Genomic DNA, 20968 nt, shown 5'->3' with positions numbered 1-20968 from the left:
AGGGGTGTCGGGGGGTCGCAGGAGCCCTCTACCCAGAAAATCCTGGGGGGCGCCCAGAGGGGTCCCACACACCCCATGGCCCCCTCGGCTAGAGAGAGCAGGCTCCTGCCTGGCTCGCCATAATGAATTATTAAAAAAATATCAATATCGCCCTAATGCCGATATCCAACTATGACGGACAAAAGACTCTCTAACAGTTTAAAGTTAGAAAGTGTATGTTTAATTACGACGCCGGGCAGCATGTGGGAGAGCTCCCAAACACACGTGCACCTACAGAAGATCACAGGGTCTTTTTATGTACAGAAGTATTGAATACCCAAAACACAAATGTATATTCATAACTTTAGCACATCCCATTCCCCGCTTCGTATGGTAATTAGCCAAAAGCTATTAAGCATGCGTGGTTTGTTCTTTGAAATGGGTCGGTGGTCTTTTTTATGGGGCAGGGTCTCAAAATGATGAAGTAAGTGAGTCTTCTTCGTTTTGACTTTTTAACCTTTTAGTGTTGTGTGACAACTGAATCCTGTTTTCGCAGGAGTGTTTGATTATGAATTCATTGTCCTTCTTGAAGCCTATTGATTAGGCAGAATACACAAACATAAGTTGACAGGCCTCATGATTTATCAGTTCCTTAAATCCGGCTTCTGCTTATCAAAAGGGAAGTCTATCTGTCTTACTTCAGCAATATCTGGTTTAACTAAAATCTTTAATTCTTCAAAATTAATGTTTCACTGCCAAGGTATTGCACTACAGTGGATAATGTAGACCAGGGAAAGAGCCGAGGGTGTTGTGGTATTTTTACGTCATTGAATGGAGACACATTTATGTCATCATCCTGCTTTAAAGTCAGTCCTCTTCAGAGAGGACCTTCTTATTAGTGAAACAGTAACTTTTTGAACAAATCGACAAAGCTCATTGTTTAAACTCTCTCCGGAAGATTTAGTCCATCTCTTTGTTCTCTCCTAAGTCTGATTTAACTTAAAGCTCAGTAACTGCTTCTGCTTGAACATCTTGCAATGTTCTTAATGTTCGTAGAAACTCCAGTTTTCCAAACAAATTATCTAGTGCCTAGCTGTGTTGCTGGCTGCCAAAGGAAGTTTTATTCCCAAAGAGTTGGCCAGACTGTCCTCATAGCACCAACAGAGTTCTTTGAAGGTCAGCTGAGCCACAGGATTCCAGGTCTTTTGTTGCTAAAGACCTCCAGTACAATCCCTCTAGCACAGGGAATTTTTAAATCTGCTAAAGCAGATTTACACACTTGCAATAGTGAGGTACAGCTCTAAACTTGTTTTAAAATAAGGACTACTAGAATACAGTTTTTTATGATGCCAGTTATATTCGCATGATGCAATCACAGTTTTTGAATTAAATAAGTCTATGAGAAAAACCCATATCCATTTGTGCAATAGGAGAGCTTGAAGAGTATTGACTGAAATAAAACAAAATGTTCCCCAAATACGAATGTACAGCTAGAAATGTGAGTATATTGCTATTTTATTAAATATACTAACTATAATAAAAATAGCAACTCTTGCATCTGTTGGGGTAAGGATTTGAGGAATGATTTTCCTAGAAGCTTTATTTTTCCATGCTGGTAAAAGTGTGAAAAATCATTAGCATCTTTTCTACAATTCAATAATAGTAAACTTAAGTGTTGTAGTAAGCTGCTAAACTGCGCTGTGGGAATTATTCTTTGTTGTTGATGAAGAAAACAACTTTTTTTTTTTTCTGTTGTGTTAGAAGCATGTGTTCATTTCACACTTGCAAATAGCCAAATCTGTGTCTTTAAAGATGACTGTGGAAAAATAGAAAGAAAGGACTCTGGTAAAAAATAGCTAAATTAGGACAGCATAATTTTGCTCACCTGAGCCTGTAGGATCCTAAGCTCCTGGAGCAGCCACCTTCTTTTTAGACCAGTCTCTCTGGTCATTGTGTCTGCTTGAGTTATAATCCCCCCCCAAAAGATAAGTTTCCATCTAAGCCTCTTAAGGTTTCCTAGGTTTAGAAGGGGCTCCTGCAGCACACCCATGGCATGCCAGTGAGATCAAACCCAATCCCAATGTGCACTGGCAGTTTTTTCTTCCCACTGAAAAGGAGGCAGGTTGAGCAGTGGTTTTCCTCCCTTGTAACACTCCAGTGGCGAGAGTGCTCGTTCAGGCCCTGGAGTGGGTACGGAAGGCTTTCCTCTGCCTGGAGGGCCTTGCCTCTGGCTTAGCAGCTTTTCTGGGGATTTCCTTCTGCGCCTGCAATTGAAGCTGTACTTAGCACAACCCTTCCTCTAACAGGGCTCAGAGGTGATTATTCAGGACTCAGGATTATTTTGTGGGAGACGGAGTCAGTTACTGAGATCAAACTGAGCGGCTCTGTGGCAGCTGACTGACAGGATGCATTCAAATGGGTTGCCAGTGGAACATTTGACGTGATTGTTTATTTATCACAACGTGCTTGCTATGCTCATTAAATAAAAAGGGGATCCTTCCAGACAAATCAGTACTCTATTCTGATCAGCTTCACTTCTTTACACATATTATAAATAGAAGTAAAATATTTTGTGGCAGAATATGTTCATTTTGCTGTTATCTGGATTGGAGGAAGGTTGTTTTTCGGCTTTCATAAATTTTGTAGCTTGTTCAAAAATAAATGGTGGTAATACTGGTAATGTAGCTATAATTTAATTTCAAAATAATAGATTCTAAACATATTATTTAAGTGATGAACATACACATGCTACAAGCCTTTTAAAGATTATAGTGAAGTAAGTCTGGTATTATTACATGAGAACTAAGAGGTCTGAACTAGTAAACCCCTCTACTTAAACATCCTAAAAGATCCCCAAAAAACTGGGAGACAGTCTGTTTCACAGACTAGAACCCGACTGTTTGGTTTGCAGACTGTTTTGACTAGAACCTCATAAACAGAAACTGATGTAACACCAACTACCAGTTGTAGGTAAAATATGTGAAGTGGTTTCACAGAACTAAGATGTCTTTGTGCAGCTGTAAATAAGTAATTAAACCCATTCAAATTGCAAGTTCTGGGAGATGAAAGAGTAACCATCCTGTTTCTGACTGATCCAGTCCAAACAATGCTGAACTACATCACTAAACTCCAATACTTAACAGCTTCTTTACCCTTTCCCTAGTAAACAACATTTACTAATGGCAGCAATTGTATGTAAGGTTGTATTTTTGGTAGAAATGAATTCTGAGGATACTTGCTTATACACTTATAAAATGCTGCAAAGAATGTCAGCTTAACATTAAGAGTTCATCTCTAGTGCTTCAATAAAGATATTTGAAAACAAAATCTTTGAAAAGTTAGAGAAGTAAAACATGTATTTCTGCTTCCTAGTCAGTATGTTTTAGCAGACATTTGCACAGAAATATAGAGAAATTTATAAGACTTGTGGAAGGTGAAAGGATTAAAGGGAGAGAGAGAGTTTTTTCCCCCAGAATTATAAACAAATTATTGTTTATAATTCTCAGTAGCAGTAGAATAATAAAAAACAGGGTGTTTAGCAAGAAATGAATCTGAATTTTCAAAATGGGTGAACTGGCATTTTTGTGGAAACAGAATGCTGAAATAGGTGAGAGCTGTTTTGCAGTCTGGGCATCTTTGGCACATAACTAGAATATTTGGGGAGTTAGGAGAATTTGGCTCAGCACAGCATTTTACAGCCACACTGCTGCAGTGGAGGTTGCTCTGGAGAACCAGAAATGAGCCTGCAGAGGACACACACAGAGGAGAAGAGCTGCTCCCTTGTCCTCACTCTTTGTATCTGCTCACTCACACATGTGCAAACATACACACTGCATACATAGAGCACATGGAGAAAACTTTTGACTTCGTTTGGAACAATTAGATTTGTAAATGTTGGAGTGCCATGATCTCTGATGAAACAGGTGGGGACTGGAAGTGCATATGTTCACCTGTTCTCCTCTCAGTGTCTCAATTTTTGTGCTACCAGGGATTTACAAGGCCCAGAGGTTGTGGCAAATGTGACTCATGAGAGCTACCTGCTGTCTCCAAAACCTCTCTGTTTCTGTTCCTCTATGCCTATATATAAGCACTCACACACATATGTACATCTGGGCCTACAGCAACTGAGGTACATGCCAGCAACATTTTTTTTTACTAAATATCTGCAAAATTTATGTGGGGCTTCAGACTCTCAGTTACATTTCAAGTGGGGGTCAAGAGCCTTGACATCAAAATCCATCTTAACGTGTTAGATGGAGAACACACAGGTTTGAACCACCCTGTGACCAGACACACTGTCTAAAGCTAACCACGTTCCTTGGAGTGGTACTGGCAGATGGGAGTTGTTGCTCTCCCAGGTAGTGCCCAGGTTTTTTTGATGAGTGCTGGGGATCAATTTAGCAGTGTAGATGTAATGGGGGTGATTGAAAGAGTCAAAGGGGAGAAGAATGGAATGGGCTGGAGTGGAGTTTGTCATATTAGTGAGAGTAAATTAGTAGTAGTAGTAGAGTAAAAATGAACAAACCTTAAAAAGTAGAATTAGAAACCTGGTTTGATGTTTCCAGTGATATGTTTCAAGAAGCATAGACAATCACTTTTAAAATAATATGCTGCCTTAACATATAACTATCCAGATGGCTTGGCTTTGCTTCTGACAAAGGCTGAGGTTTTTACCTCAGTCGCCAACCTTTGTATGTGCAAGAATAAGACATAACACCAAATATGCATATATAAGTAATGTAAAACAGAAATCATGTAGCGACATTCTTGGATGAAGATTTAGAAAAACCTCTGATGTTTTTGAATCCATGTTTCCTAAGTCTGGCTCAATATGAAGAAACACTTCTAAACATATCCCGCTATTCTATTTTTTCCCGATAACTCCAGAGAAACAAGGGACAATATAAAAAATAGATTTATGAATGCTTCACAATGTTGTAGTTACAATGCTTGTTCATACGTATATTATGTATTTTCATGGAAGAACACTTTTGATGGGAGGCAGAATACCATCAAATCTCAACTGCTTTCTCTCTCTATTTTGTATTCCCTGCTGTTTGGCACCCACTCACATATGAGCTTGCCAAAAGCGTGGCTTGACAATTAGGTATGTTAGCACAATTATGCATTTTATAAACTATGCAAAATAATGCCCTCACTGGTATGCTGAATAATCTTTTATCTCACAGCTTTTTGAAAATTATTTTGTAAACAATGCCCCAATTGTAACTTCGTTGGTATGATAGTGCAGTACACAAGCGTTACGAAAGGGGAACGCTGTCTTGCGCTTCAGGCAATAAACAGTCTGATGGGTCCTAAAGAAGAGGTCACAGCCATTCATCACCAAAGTATCCCAGTACTCTCCAAGTGTGTCTAACATCTGGCATTTTTTGCTCTCCTACTCCTTTACCACAGTGAAAGTGTGTGCAGCAAAGTATCTTGGTTTTGACTTTAGAGCTGGTCTGGGTCTCCTTGCTCGTATTTATTTGTTAGGGAGAAAAGAGCCAAGAAAGACTGTGGAGAATAATCTTCTCATTCAATGAGGGAGTTTATTTCATAGATTTGGCCCCCAGTCTTCCCAGATTTTTATCTCTACCAAAAGATCAACCGTGGCTTTACTGTGGGGAAAATCACCGTGCTGGACTATGTTCACTGATTATCACAGTGCTGGACTTTCTACTGCTTTGGATGATTTTGTTACTGGGGCATGTGTCCATTAAAAACCCTGATGGCAGAAACCAATATATTGGATTTAATTTCATTTTCAGTCTGTAGCCAGCTTAAGGGTTGAAAAGGGCTACATATGGCGAGTTTGTGTTTGCTTTTATTTCCTGGGTAGGTCTGCTTTAATGTCTGGTACTAGTTAGTACAGATCTGGTGTTCATTTAAACTTGTTGCCTTGGCTTCATGAGCAGGAGATATTGAATGATTGCAGACTGAACTACAATGCCAAGTACCTCCTCCATTTTCTCTGCAGTTTTACTTCATTTTCGTCATTGATTTGTTTCTTCCCTTGTTTATTATCCTAGTTATGGTTGCTTGCATCATTCTTGACTTCAAATCTTCATGTTTTTATACTTCCTGACTTGGCTTTGTGTTATTTGCTGATTTCTTATAAAGAGAAGATTAGTAAGGCAAGATGCTGCAAGGTTTCTTCTGGGCTACTTCAGTGACAGAGAACCTATTTTGCTGTTTTTAATCTCTGAAAGATTTTCTTCAATACCTGCTGCTTCCACAAGTAAAGACCCCCCTGAGTGGTTCCTCAGTCATGCTGAAGGATCACCCTCTTGGACTTAGTACAAAATACTTAACAGGATAAGTATTTTTTGGTGCTCTGATTTAAAAAACACCAAGGAAACAAAGTGCCTGATGGTTTGTCAGCCACAAAATGAATTGTAGCACAAGTAGGTAAAGGTAAATATAAGATATTGCAAATGTTCTATAGAAAGATTTTGGAAGCAGAGGAAACTGTACGTCAGCCTGTGTAGAGCTGGTTTGTCCTCTGTCAGGCAAAGTTATCAGACTAAAACTGCATAAAACCAAACATCCTGTAGCCTTGAGAAATTATTTAGATTCTTTTTCATTCCCCCTTTTTTTCCTTCCTTCTTCCCTCCTCCTTCCTCTACCCCTTGTTCCTCCTTGCAACCTCCACCCAGGCTGCCCATAAAAACTGTGGATTCTGTCCTTGGAGGATTCAAGATATGGCAGAGCAGAGCCTGAACAACCTGCTCTGGCTGTGCCTACCTTGGTTTGTGTGAGCTGCCCCACAAGTCCTTCTCAGCCTGGACAGTTCCAGGATTGCAGTGAACTGGCTGCTACTTGAGACAGCATCCAGTGGTAAAACAATCAATTCAGAGCCATGTGTTGAACCTCCTCTTCTTTAGAGGCTCCTGTTATAACATAAACCTCTTCCTTCCTGCCCACACCTTTAATGGTTATTTTATAAAAGGCATATCATTCTGAAAAGGGATTTTGTTGCTGTTTTATTCACAGCTCTTATTTTGTATTTCATATATTCATGGAATGAGTAATCTGTAGCAATTGAGGATATTATATTTTATTTACCACATCAGAGTCATCTGTCATGCATTTTGCACATCTATTTAACATATTCTCCTACTTTTGTCATTCTATTTATTCTGAATTCTAATGGGAAGAAAACTTAAAGTGGAGAAACCTGAAATTGTCTGACTGAAATCTTTGTGCTTGTTTAGCATGGCCTAACATGCAGTCTTACTTGGCCTGTCACATTGCCTTACATTTTGCATGTTTATTAATAACTAATGCAGAATTCTTTTAGGGTTTTAGCTTTGTTTAAAGCCATATTTTGCACAAATGCCTTAAAGAAACAGAAACTTGCCAATGGAAATTAGGTAAAGTATAATTTTGTACTCAAACACTGGTTTTGAAGAAATCAGATGAAAGAATCTCTAGATTTCTTTAACAATTTTAACAGAAGAAAAGATGGTATGACTCTGGAATGTAATGTAAGTTCATATAATAAATTAATTTTACATATCTAAGTGGAAAATTAGGTGTTTCCCAGCCAGGAATCTTCTTTTGCTTCCCCCACATAACTGAGATTCTGGTGATTATCAGTTATAGCCTGGTTTGGCTGTGTGCAGGTCACATGTGCTGTGGCTCAGCAAAAAAATGGCATATTGCAAAGTGACAAGGACCTAAAAATCACACTCTCTGTTTCCCTCCTCGCCTGAAACAGGGCTCAGGACTGGAAACCTGCTGCAGAGACATCTCTGCTACTCTATTTTCTCTCCAGTGTCTGTTTATGTGCAATACCTGTAAACAGGTTTCCAATGTGTTTAATGTTTTGACACTGCTTTTGATACTGTGAAGTTTTCCAGATGTTGCTGTGCTTGGTAACAATTATTTCTGGGATGATCCTTGTGAAGTGTTATTGTCTGTTAGTCTCATTTTGTTTCCCCTCTCTTGTCCCTTAGTCTTTCTCAGTCACATTAACACAGGAATCATGAAGAGTATGTGAAATAGTACAACTCTTTTTGGGAGAGTTGAATTTGACTGCATCTATAAAAAGCATTTTATGATTTAAGGCTTCACCAGACATATCAATGGTCTTAAAAGCAATATTCATTCTTGAATGAAACAAACACAGCACTTATTTTGTCCCTTAAAAACTGCATAACACTGAAACCGCACCCCCCCAAACCAGGTAATAGAGGCACTGAGGTGAAGCATTTCAGAACAAAACCATGGAGATGATTTACTCAAGTGCAACAGCAGCTGGCTGAAAACAGTATTATTTCCAATGTCTGGGAATGCTCACCTTTCTTTTGTTCCTCCCCCCCAGTAGTTATTCCAGTTAGGTCAGGTGGCTGACATCGTCTTTCCTTTAGGGCACAAATTGTAACGTTTTGAGTGGGATTAACACTAGGAAAAAGCAGTTTGATGGGGGCAAAAAGCTGTGGTCCTTCCCTCCCGGTCTGCTCCTCACAGACTCTCAGCACAAGAAGTTCTGCAATTTCTTCTTCTCCAGTCAATAGCTACAGTCAAATATAAAATGAGAAAGAAATGTTCTCCTTTCATTAAAGCTGACAGCTTCCAACCTGTAAGTGCAGAACCACCATTGTTGGACAGCCAGCACTTGCACTTTTGACCCCACGTTTTATCTAGTGAGAAAGCAGAAGGTAGAAAGGGGACAAGCTGTTTCTGGCAACCTTTTAACTCCTTTGATAAGAATTCACCAAAACTTTATCCAACAGAAATAATATGAGTGAGACACTATTTTCAAGCCAATAAGTGTCTAAAAACTTCGGAAGTTTTCTCAGGTTGACAAACTTTACTTCTCCAAGGTACACTTAGAGGAAAATTTTCAGTTAGAACTAAATTTGCAGGGCCACGTTTTTGAATTGTTTCTGAGGTGTTCTAAAAGCTACTGTTGTTGCAGTAAGTAACATCAATTAATTGACAAGTGCCTCCACATTAGGTTTCCGGATCCTGGCCTTTTCTAATGTGAGAGTACTAATCATCAAACATTACCTTCCCACTCAGATGCTGTCTTGAAAAATTGTTATAGGCAACTTGCATTATAGGAGACATCTGCTCTCCGATTAAATCATTCTGTAGCCGTTCTATCAATTTGGACTCTTTGGTGCTACTAGACAATCTCATAACCTTGACAACAACAACAACAGCAAAAATAGACTTTTCCATCTGTGGCTAGAGATGATTACACACTCTCCGGCTGTATTACAGTGACAAGACTAGATCACAGTTTTACAATGCTATGTTTTTATGTTAAAGCATATAATACTGAGGAAAAAAAAATAGTAATACCTAAGAGTGCCATCTGGTATAAAGCATGCTAGCACATAGCTTATAAAGATACTAGAAATATAGTTTTATTTTTAAACCACTTTCATACAGCCATCAGGTTCCAACCAGAGAATATACTGCGTGGAAGCCTGGAAAATGGCAGTCATAAAATGAGAAAAAGAGGAATGTGTTATGTGTTTTATTCCTAAACAGAAAAGCGCTGACTGGCAGTTTTGGGGTGGTATTTTTGGTGTTCAAATATCCAATAGTCATTTCTACAGCATGCTATGTTGCAAAGGGAAATCTACCAGCAGTGTGGATTGTATGAGGTAGGGGAACACTTTTGGCGGTCATCTGGAGCAGAATGCCAATGACTGGTTTCTCTTATGGCTGCCTTACTTGGAAGTGAGGTTCAATCTGAATGAAAGTGATGCCCTGAGCAGCTTTCCCATGGACATTTCATTGCCTGAGGTTTAGCAGCTCTGACAGGAATATGTTTTGGTTAACGGTAGTGAAAAGAAATCTTACCCTGTCAGCTAATAGTTCCTCAGACCGAACAAAGACATGGTCTCTTGTGGAGGAGCGGGGTGCTGCCATAAACACAGGGACACAAGCTGAAAGAGAAGCAAAATGCCTTCAGGACATCTTCTGTAATTTTTCAAAAAAAAACTAGATTAAAAGCAATTTCTCTTCTTATTCCTCCTGCCCTTTTCTCTGTTCTATCACATTTCCAGGAATTGTTAATGCAGGCAGGCCCTTTGTGTTGCATTGCTGTAGGAGAAAGTGGCATGTGTAATTTGATGTGTGGGAGTGGGCTTTTTAAAAATCAATTTAATCAACTAAAAAAAAAAAAAAAAAAAGAAAACAACAAAGCAAAACCTCAGAACAAAAACCACCCACTCTTTTCCAAGTGTTTTCTTCTCAGAATTAACATGAATGTCTGTGAAGGAGTGATGCAGGACTTTGCATGATCTCATCTAGTGATAACTTTTTTGTCTCCAATTCCCAAAGACACCAGAGAGGCCAGGGCGTGGTTTACGGGCTGTTAATACCTACTTTGTAGGTCCTTCCAGCTGCCTTCAGCTGCACAAGCCATCCTTTAATGGCCTCATAAAATGTGCCCTGGTGTCTCTTTGGAGTATTAATATGCTCTTCTAAGTGAGAATTTCGTCTTTAGAATATAAAATCTTTCAATACAGTTTTTACAATGGAAGAATATGACTAATTACGTTAATAGATGGTAAAGACAATTGGCTAAATTGAAAGGATTTGTTGCACTTTCTTATATTTTAAAAATATTTCTGATTCATGCATTGTAAAGTAGAATTCCTTGTAGTCAATGTCAACATCAGCCAATGTTCCAGCACAATGTCTTTGTGCATGATCTCTTAAAACTTACTCAGAACTTGTTCTGTGTTGTTGCATCTGATATTCTTATCCCTTCAGCTGAGCAGCTGGACCCAACCGGGTTTTTTTCCACCAGTATCGGTGTTTCTTCGAGCTTTTAATATGGACTACTGAAGTCACAGCTCCAAAAAGGTGGTGGAAGGTGGGAGGATCATAAATTTGGAATAGTGGTGTGTCTTTATTTATTGTAACTCTCATTAGAATGTAGGAAATATGAAAGCGGTCCAAGTACCTAAAACACCCCGTCAAAGGTTAATTGTATCAGGATGAAGCTTTTATAACTACATTCTCCCATTGAGACACCATATCAGTCACCACAACTAATTTTTCTTTTAAGTAAAAGGTAGATAAAATGGAGATTATTAAAACTATGCTTTACTTGGCTTCCACAAAGGCCATACTGTTATAAAATGAATTAACTTGAAATCTCTGCTTAATTAAGTGAAAATGCTTAATTTGTTCTTGCTTCACTATTCAGATTTTATGAAAATAGGGGAAGAGAGGGAGGATAGATTAGAAAGAAAGCAAGAACCTGTTTGAAACTTACTCTTCAACCCCTCATGCAATCTAATTTATTTATTATTTGTAAAAGCTTTTATCAAAGTTTTTTAATGCCGTTTTTCCTCCCTCTCTTTCACTTCTCTTTCAGTTATCTTTAGTTTTTCTTCAGTTATGAGATTCATGTAATGGGATGCTAGATTATTCATGTAATAAGGAGATTTCTTGGATCCAGTGGAAGATTAATGATCCACCACAAGGGTTAAAACAACCTTTCAAAGTTAAGTGCAGTTGGTACTGTGTTATGATGGCCTGCAAAGAAAAAAAAAATCTCTTTCTTCACTTCCATCCTTTAAAATAAAAAAATAAAAAAGAAAATAAAATATTGACTTAAAACTTGAAATGCAGGAAAATAGATAGGTCAGGAGGTAGCACTTGGGGCAATTTAGGATGAGATGTAGTTTCATATTATCCCTAAGTCATGGATTAGAGGAATAAATCTCTTTTCCAATGTGTGACTTCAGTGGTGGTCATAAATAGAGGATATAGGTTGGGGCAGATATTCTGCTGATACAAACTTTTAGATCTCTGCTAAAATCAATTGGACTCTGGCAATCTGTATCATGTGCAGGTCTTGCACAGCATCTCCAGAAACATGCAGAGAAACAAAACCAACTAATGTTCTGTAGGAGGAAGAATTTTCAGGCGTTGCTTGAATTGGCCTAAGTAATGAAATGAGACTTAAGGGTAAAAGTGAATTAAATAGGAAATAAAACCTTTCTGGGAAGTGACTAGTGATAGACTATGGAAAAATCTCCCAATGGAATTATTCCAGTGATCACTGGCTTGGATGAATCAAAGCAGTAAGCGCCACGAGATATAAATTTGAAATTTCCTATGTACCCTTGTTTGCTACAAAACTTAATTCTTGATTTCATGCTTTATGTTATATAAAATAAATATCACTCTAAAAGTCTTGAAGGTATTTCAAAACACAGAGACTGCAAGAGCTATGCTGACATTTTTTTCCAGAGTGGGGACGGGAGAATAAAATCCTCAAAATTTGCCTGTTAATAGGAAATTTAATTAAAAAAAAAATCTTATTTAACTACCCATACAAGCAAATAATGATGACTGTGCACATGTAAATGATCACTGGTTAAGTCTGTAATTGAGAGTTGCAGTCCTCTTTAAAAAAAAATACTGATGATTTGCATTATCTCACCAAATGTGTGTATGTTAGGGTTTATTGTAATCAATAGAAAAGTTCTTGCTAATAGAGGACCAAAATTAAGTGCATTTAGTGCCCTGTTTAATGCATTTGCTGATTCTGTATGTGAAATTGTCTAAGTTAGCATATACACAAGGGAATTTCTCATTCTTTTTAGTGGAATCTTGCCATCTTAAAAAAAAAGTCAGGCTTCTATGATCTTACTGATCCAAGTGCCCTCTTAATTAAGCTTTTACTGAATCAAACTTAATGTCTTTGTCCCATAAGGTCACACTTCTATGTATCAGTGTCAAAGCTACTAAAGATAGTTCACTGCTGAGACAGAAGGGGAGGAAATAGTCTTTCCGCAGCTGGGAGGTAGTGGCACTTGTATGACAATCTTTGGATCAGAAAGGGCGTTTGTATTCAGGAAAAAATTATTTCCCCATACAAATACTATTTGAAGGAAGAAAAGACTCTGTACAGAGTGTGTAAAATGTCTCATCTTACAGCTGTCCTGAAAGGAGCAGGTTTCCGGTAGATGATTCTCACTACAGCTGAACGTGGAAGTGCATGTACAGAGTCAACACAATGACCCGCCATGTTGTAGCTGACTGCTCCCACTAAGTGATATCTGGATACAAAATATTTGTACATGAAACACATTGTGATATTCTTCTCAGAATACTGACACCTTGGTTTTTGAGAATATTTAGTGCAATCTTCTGTGAATTTGTAGAAAAAAATTTTTCTGAAAGCATGTTACCTAGGATTTATTCCTCAGTGATTCAACTTTGCAGTCTTCTATAAATAGTGTAAACAGTTTTGATTTGTTTTAAGATCAGGCTAATTATTGTCAACAAACTTTGTGATGTAACTGATCTCCTCCTTTCTTTATGATCCCTGACTGCGCTGAAGAGTCCAGGGCTAGCATGAGATCCTGCTGAACCCCACTGATGTGTCTGGGTGCTGCAGCCACCTGCCACCCTTACCTTTATCTCTTAACTAGGCCCACAAGACAACTTTTCCTTGATAAAAGTATCAACCTAATGTCAAGTGGCAAACAGAAGGAGTGTTTGATCTTTTACCTCAAATAGGAATAGTCACTGATGTTTTGTTCATATCAATGTCATGGACTTTCTGAATTTGGAAGTCCGCATCTCCCAGGCTTTCCTCTTGGGAATGCTTGAGGGGCAAAAGCCTTCTGGGCTTGCCAAAGGATTCGTGACACCCAAAGAGCAGAGAGGGAGGAAAGTGCAGTTGTTTCTTCAATTGCTGCTCTGAATATCTTCACCAGGTATGTTTTGCTGCAATCCAAGTTACTTTAATGCCTCTTGTTGCCTCTTTGCTGTCCTTCTCCAGTCTGGAGTAACAACTTTGGACATGCATTCTGCTATTTAATCTGCAGATGTTATGTCAGAGTTTTGAATTCTTCTTTTGGTTTAATATTATAAGCGTTTCACTCTCAGCCATCTCAATAGATTATTTTTGGATCTTAGAGATCAAAGCAATTATTCTTTTCCAGATCCTGTTTCCTCTATAAGGTCCATTACATAAATATTTGTCAGTGCATAGTTACTTGGTATTTGCGTTCAGCAAGAACTGAATACTAGTTTGAGCCAAATAACACTGCAGATCTTATCCATGTGATTTTTAGTTTATCTAGGGTTTTGTTTATGAGTACAGTTAGAGAAATATTTCTGAGGGAAAACTATTTGATTTGTGCATGTGCTGAGCTGATGGCCCCTCACTGATGGTACTCCTGAGTCTGGGATTAACTTGAACTTGTTCCTTTCCTGTCTTGGAGTAATTGAAAACAGTGAAGATTAACTCATATTTTAGATGCAATTTCTCATCTCTGGTGATCTTTCACTCATACTGCATTAACAACATCCTCTGGTGATTGTATATGTTAGTTTATATAGAGAGTGAAAATGACATCTCAGAGAGAAACTGAGTGGAAAGTCCTTAACTAGCGTAAAGTCAGTATTGATCTGCTGATGTGCAGCAGCAGACTTGCTTACCAGTGCTCCTCAAAGTTCTATCTTGGTCAGGGTAAAGGATGTTAGAGTCACTGATCAGTGTGATGCTAGAGTAGGCTTTTTTAAAAACTGCCTTCACTGCTAATTTCAAAACACTCAATATATGCTCCAAACGATGAACAGTATTACCCAATTTTGATCTCATTAATGCTTTCAGGATCATTTCCTCCAGTATTTCCTCATCTTTTAAAAATTCTTTTCAGCACATGAAAACAGCTTTGGAGATATTAGGCATATTTATTTCATTGTTCTCACAGTATCAGGAGAGTTAGTTCTACAGGAATCTTGTTAGGCTCGTTGTAGGCTACTTTTGTTGGCTGAACAGTAACGAATGAGGTAGAGTAAAACGTTCAATAAAATATAGTTAATGGGTTTTGTAGGAAGGTTGTATATAGAAAGTGAAAAATGTCTGAATTCTGTCAGAGTTGCCTTTTGTGTTTGCTTTCTTTCATGTCAATATTTATTTGCTCCCTCAATAAAATTAGGAGACTTTGCCACATTTCTGAGAAAGAAAGATTTCCTTATTTTACCTTTACTTACTCAGCTGTCCATTACTCATATCCATCTTCACCATCAGAAATGTTTTCCCTGGCATTCTCAAAAATTTGCTTCTATGCAGATATCAACCAGACACACTGCCTTTGTAAGGACAGCACAGTGCCCTTTTACATCTTCCATATGTATTACGACAAACCTGTCTTCTCTAAGGAAATGGTGCCTAATCACCAAGACTACATAGTTCACGCAGTTCTGCTCCTCAGTTAACATGTTTCACGTAATTCTCAGAAGACTGGACTCAGCTCACTATGTCCCTTCAAAAAATTAATGGCACCAGAATTTGCACTAAGGAGTTGCATAAAGAAAAAGGAAGGACCTGATATCAGCCCATATTTATTTACCGAGATTTCAAATAAATTAAAACATTGCACTATATTCAGCTTTCTGGTGTCAGGTCTAATTACTGTCTTAGCATCACAATAAAAATGATAATTATTTCAATCCGAAGAATTGAGATACTTAAAAAACAATTTTCTTAATAGCATTACACATTTAAATAAATCAAAATGGCTAATTTAATTCAGGCAATGACTATGAAAAAGTTATCCTTGTGGCAGTCTTTAGAAAAAGAATTTTTGCAATCAGATGTTCAGTTTGATTTATGTCTTCATATCTACTTTCATTATCTCTTCTTAATATGTATATTTCATTCTAGAAATTTGCTAATTATGCATATGTAAGATATTTGGTTGTTAAAATGATTTCATAAAAATCTATAGAGATTATAAAGGTACATGATACCTTAGAAAGCAATTTTTCTCCTACTGAATAATTGTCTCATTAGTCCATCTCTATTATTTATGTATACATTGATTATAGTCAGAAAGATCTCCATTAAGACTCTCGCCTTTTCTAAATAAAATTGTTTTCAGTTTATATGAACTTTTTTTTTTTCCCAATCTTGTATCTTAGTTTTAAGGAAGAAAGAATTAGGAAGTGTTCCAAAATTAAATTATCTATGTCTGTCTATCTAAACTGTAACCATAAATCATTATCTGAAATAATGACTATAATTTTAAGGTCAAAAGCTGTATCCTCGCTATAATATATCACGTCAATTATTATAGATTGCGAATTAATGGACAAATTGAAGGAGAAATTGGGAGAACAGAAGGAAGTGTTAAAAATACTTTAGCAAGTGGTACTCTGTATCAGTGAAATGGAAGAAAACCTGATTAAAAGACTATTATTTGCATTAATATAAGGCTAAAAATCTGTTCCACAATCTGCAAGTGCTGGTATTATAGAAAAGCAAACACTTGAAATATATCTGTGTTAATGAAATTGCTTTTTTTGGTAAATTGACAGTTATGTGCCTTTGTCAGTTTTCTTTCATCACCATTTCATCCCTCCTCCCCATCTCTGTATTTTCTAAGTTTTGTGTGCTGCAAATGGAGCAAACACTGAACTGTGGGGAAGAATTCCCTTCCTGAACCAGTCTAGGTGGTGTTAGACAATTGAAAGTTTAGTTTGTTTGGTACGTGTAATTGCCAATGTGTTAAAAAATCTATTTACTATTATTTCTGTAACACAATTGCCTGAAACATTTTTTTTTTCTTTTTAATTACCAAAAATTGTCAAGTATAATTGTAGTCTGTATTTTACATTAATGCTGCTAGGCATGTTTATTTGTCATACACAGAACCAGAGTATCCAGTATAATTTATAGATGAAAATGATATAACACAGGAAGATAAATATTCAGAATACCTATGTGACAGAAGCAAGTCCTAGTTTGGCACTGTAATATATTTTTAATGTAATACAAAACTGAAGGAACTGTCCTAACCAGCCTGAAATAAATTAATTTATAAGGAGAAATATATTAATCATCTTGAACTTACCTTACAGTTGCTCACATAGCCTTAGGGTTATTGGAATATGCAGTAAATAGTTTCTTGATGCTAATAAATGCTTTACAGCTGAATTGAATAAGGTCAGACAAAACCTGGCCTTCCTGATGATGACCAGCAAGTTTAAGGAGAGGATCAGTAAGTCATCCTTCAAAACTTAGGGACTTAAAAAAGAAGTGCTGTTTTCACTAAATTTCTTTACCATGCATCATCTGCTTTTGTTTCTTGTAAATGCATGACCTACTACACTTGTGTGATGCTCTGAGAGTAGAAACTGCTATTCTCTATTTTTTTTTTCCCCCTGGGAGGTTGCAACACAGGGAGAAAGCCTCTTTCCCTGTATTGCAGTACGAATTTGGGAACAATCCATGTCACTGCCCCTGGCTTGCAGTGAGTGTATGGCTATAGTGATGGAAAGCCTACTCAGCTCTTCAGCTCCACAGTGTTTGCTGCTCTTACCAAGAACTTCTGTTTGAGAGCTTAGAAATAGGAGAGATGCTGTGGTAATTTTTAAGTATCGGTGGAATATGTAGACAAAGTAGAAAACATTTTTAAAAGACTGAGGTTTTGCTATTTTGCATTTCTTATGACATTCTTTTCCATTATTCCAGGTTACAGATGAGCGTGGTGGGACTGTAGAAATCAGGGCAACAAATGCTGAATCTTTAAAGAGCTGCTTTGCATAATGGAGATTGGCACCAAGAGGAAGCATTATTAAATGGTTCCAAACTGACTGATGTCTTAAGTGATGGTGTGGGTTGAATGTTTTTTTAGCCAGTATGTCTCAAATGAAAAGTAACGTGAGAGGTTCAAAATATTAGAAAAAGAAACAGTTTGTTTCAAATAAGCTTTGTAATTTTAGAAGGAAAATCCTCTTCTAACATTGCTAATTCAATATTTCTTTCTAGGGCAGCAGGGTCAGGCAATAGTGAAACTTAGGCCATGACCCTAGCACATTTCAAAAGCAGAGGCATGGAAGCAACAGTTCTGGAAGAGAATTTAGGTGAGTTTGGATTAAAGACTAGGTATGTCCAAGACGAAAGTGATTTCTTGAAACTTTGTATTATTACTGTTATAACATATGCCTTCATAGAAGCAACAATTGACATAAGGCTGGAAATCTGGTTACTGGTGCCTATCCTATGAAAAATTTCCTCATGATCTGACTTTGATCTTATATTTACTGCTGTATTATTTCAGAAAGTCTGATTCTCTTATAACTAAAACTTTATTCAGGGGAAGGTCACTCATGCAGTAATGGAAAAGAGCTCACTTTAAAATACTTTAATACAATACAGGCCTATTTTACAGTCCTAGGTGCTGCTCAGGGAATGCCCAGGCAGGAGATGGATATGCTTAATCTGGTGAGGTTCAGAGCCCATTGCCTGAGTTGAAAGGACTCAACAGGATTTGGCCTCATTGTTGATAGTCTCCATCTTGAAATATTCACTTTGTATAATTCTCAGGACATTTCAGTTCTAGTGTTTTAGTGGAGGTGTTACACATGCAGGTTGGCTCAGAATGTAAAAAAAAAAAAAAAAAAAAAAAAAAAAAAAAAAAAAAAGCATAACTAGCTCAGTTTGTCAGTCATTTAAAAGACAAGATGCTTGGGAAGCTGGGAGAAAAAGATGATGTGTTTCTGCATTAAACATCTTTGGCATGTGTCAGAGGACAGTAGGCGAAACAAAGCTGTACTAATGTAAATGTCTGTTCCCAGTGTATAAGCAAATTCAGAACATGTTCTTCATGAAGGGGCAAAGGGGTGCTGGAATGCCTAATGCACAAGTATTCGAAGGAAGAAAAGACTGTGAAAGAATTTTACCTGTTTATTTTAGTTAAAATCACTAATTTAAAAAGTTTATTACTGTGCATGACATTCCAGTTCATTATTGTGATTTTGTTGTTCTCCTCTACATTCAGCCCTCCCCTTTTGTTTACTGAGGAAAAGGAAGAATTTTTTCCTCCTCTTTTATGTTTTCCTGATTCAAAATTCCATTGAGACTGCTAATTTTCTTTGCCTCTTATGTGCTGCTTAATTTCTTCTGATGTTAACCACTTTGTTCAGTTATTAACTCAATTAATATATTTTTAAATGAGTGGTGACAGAACCTTAAATACTATATATTTCTGAAGTATTTAGAAACTTTCAGCATAATGCTAAGTTTTGCTGAGGTGCAGTAAAATTGAACACCTTTCAATTAGGTAAGCATTGTTTAAAATAGAACCACACAGCCTTTTCATTACTGTATATGTCGTAAATAGCATGCATGAGAAAAACAACCTTATTGTATCCAAAGAGTGCTTTTGTCTTAGGTGGATTGTCGTGGTTTGGGAAGACAGATATCTGCCAGGTAATAAAAAAAAACCAAAAAACTGGAGTTTCTTCTGGAATGGAGAGTGTAAACCCTCTCTCTACCCTTTTTTTTTTTTTTTTTTTTCAATTATAAATTTACAATCAGAGGCTCTTAGGCAAAGATTTGGGAAATAGGAATAGCAGTTCTTTACTAGTATGTACTACAAAGCAAACAAACACAAAAAAAAGAAAAAAAAACCCCACCAAACAACTACAGCATTAATAACAAACGACAACAGTACCAAGAGCCTTGAGGGGTTTGTTTCACAAAACCCAGGGCAGTTTGGTTTTGGTGTCCCTGCAGGATCCTCAGAGCACCAAGCTGAAACAGTGGAAAAGTCCCGGGCTGGTAGCTGGGATGGCAGGGTGTCCCGGCAGGCAGGGAGTGCTGGGTCACGCTGTAGCAAGAGGAGCAGCGCCGAAGAAGTCGAAGGCGAGGCAGAAAAGCGGCTCAGCTCCCACAGGTGGCAGAGAAAAACTCAGGATTCCGGCCGAACCGGTGATAGTAGATTTCCCAGGGCTGGATCCCTTTGGCCACAGTGAAACTCTTCCAGCCAGCAACAGCCGTTCTCTCTCTCCCCGAACGCCGGGAAAAAAAAAAAAAAAAAAAAAAAAGAGCTCGCAGCTGCCTCAAGCTCTGTCTTTTACCTGTGTTATCTCCCCCTTCAAACTTTGTTCGCCTCTTTGTTTCGGTTAAGTACTCTCAAGTATCCAACACTTGGTCTCCTTGGTAACTTATGGGGAAAAAATTCTTTAGAGAAAGAAAGAACAAACCTAATCCCCAACAGTGGATCTAACATTTTCAGTTTGGGAGTAACACTCACTCTCTCCCTCACACAAACTGGCTCAGCTCTAAAATGCTTACCCCAGGAAGGCCACATCCACGAGACATTCCCGTGCGGGGCAGCTGAGGAGGTGCCATCAACCCATCCCAGAGCCCCAAAGCGCTGCCCAGACTCATTGCTGGGGCCTCGCAGCAGAGCACTGCTCGTGAGGCTGAGGGCTGACACACACCCAGAGTCTGCTGCTGCAGGAGACTCTGTCAAACTTGTCCCCGCCGGGGGAGGTACCTGGGCCTTGCCACCCGGCCCAAGTGTGCGCCAGCCCTCTGAACTCCGTGGGTGCCGGGGACCCTCAGTACCAAGATCTGATGGAGAGCAACCATGAAACGCCGTTGGCATGCACTGGCTGGGGAGATTTTCTATACTTAATCTATCTCGGTCGCTCTCTTTTTCTCCTCTCATCACTTTATTGTTTCTCTCTCTCTCTCTCTCTCATTTCTTGTTAAATTAAGTCCATACTATTGACTTCGGCATACGGTCTCATTTGCACCCAATTCAGGCAGAGGCATTTCTCATCGTTTTAAAAACCAGACGATGACAAGGGGCTAGAGGCCCACGACTCCGGGGGCTGCTCCGTGCCACTCCCAGTGGCTTGGGCTGCTGAAGGGGTGCCGGCCGTGGCCCTTTGTAGCACTGTTCCGTCAGAGCCCTGGGCGATGTGAAACGTTGCGGTGCGGCCCGGGGCGCTGGTGACGTGGCGGAGCCACGCCCGCCCTCAGGGCTATATAAGGGGCGCGGGGCCCGGTGTTGCCCAGTCCCAGGAGAGCCTCTTGCTCCGCAGGGAGTGACTCCTGGGACCCTTCTGCGTTACTGGTGATCAGACATGGAGGAGGAGAAAGTGAACCTGGAGGTGCTGTACCCTGGAGTTGCCGGTAAGTATGAGGCTGGGTCCCAAGGGGAAGCCAGCATTGGGCAGGAGTTGTCCCCAGCAGAAA

General features: G+C 38.6%; 1 protein-coding gene across 5 annotated transcripts in view; it reads left to right on the top strand.

The window, feature by feature from the left end:
* The window catches only part of LOC136291491 (uncharacterized), a 113472-nt gene that overhangs the window by 89779 nt on the left and 2725 nt on the right, over positions 1-20968 (top strand). For 3 of the 5 annotated variants that reach the window (XM_066186642.1, XM_066186640.1, XM_066186644.1), the window contains exons 2-3: positions 17747-17841; positions 20815-20905. In XM_066186642.1, the coding sequence (XP_066042739.1) occupies positions 20857-20905 (49 nt within the window). In that variant the 5' untranslated portion in view covers positions 17747-17841; positions 20815-20856. The remainder of the gene's footprint in view (positions 1-17746; positions 17842-20814; positions 20906-20968) is intronic. The other 2 variants (XM_066186641.1, XM_066186643.1) reach the window with 2 other exon arrangements.

Source organism: Chamaea fasciata, unplaced genomic scaffold (genome assembly GCF_029207755.1).
Source record: "Chamaea fasciata isolate MVZ Bird 193981 ecotype frontalis unplaced genomic scaffold, bChaFas1.0.hap1 SCAF_6, whole genome shotgun sequence".
NCBI lineage: Eukaryota > Metazoa > Chordata > Aves > Passeriformes > Sylviidae > Chamaea > Chamaea fasciata.
Note: the sequence above shows the minus strand (reverse complement) of the source record. Positions and strands in the feature narration are given on the sequence as shown.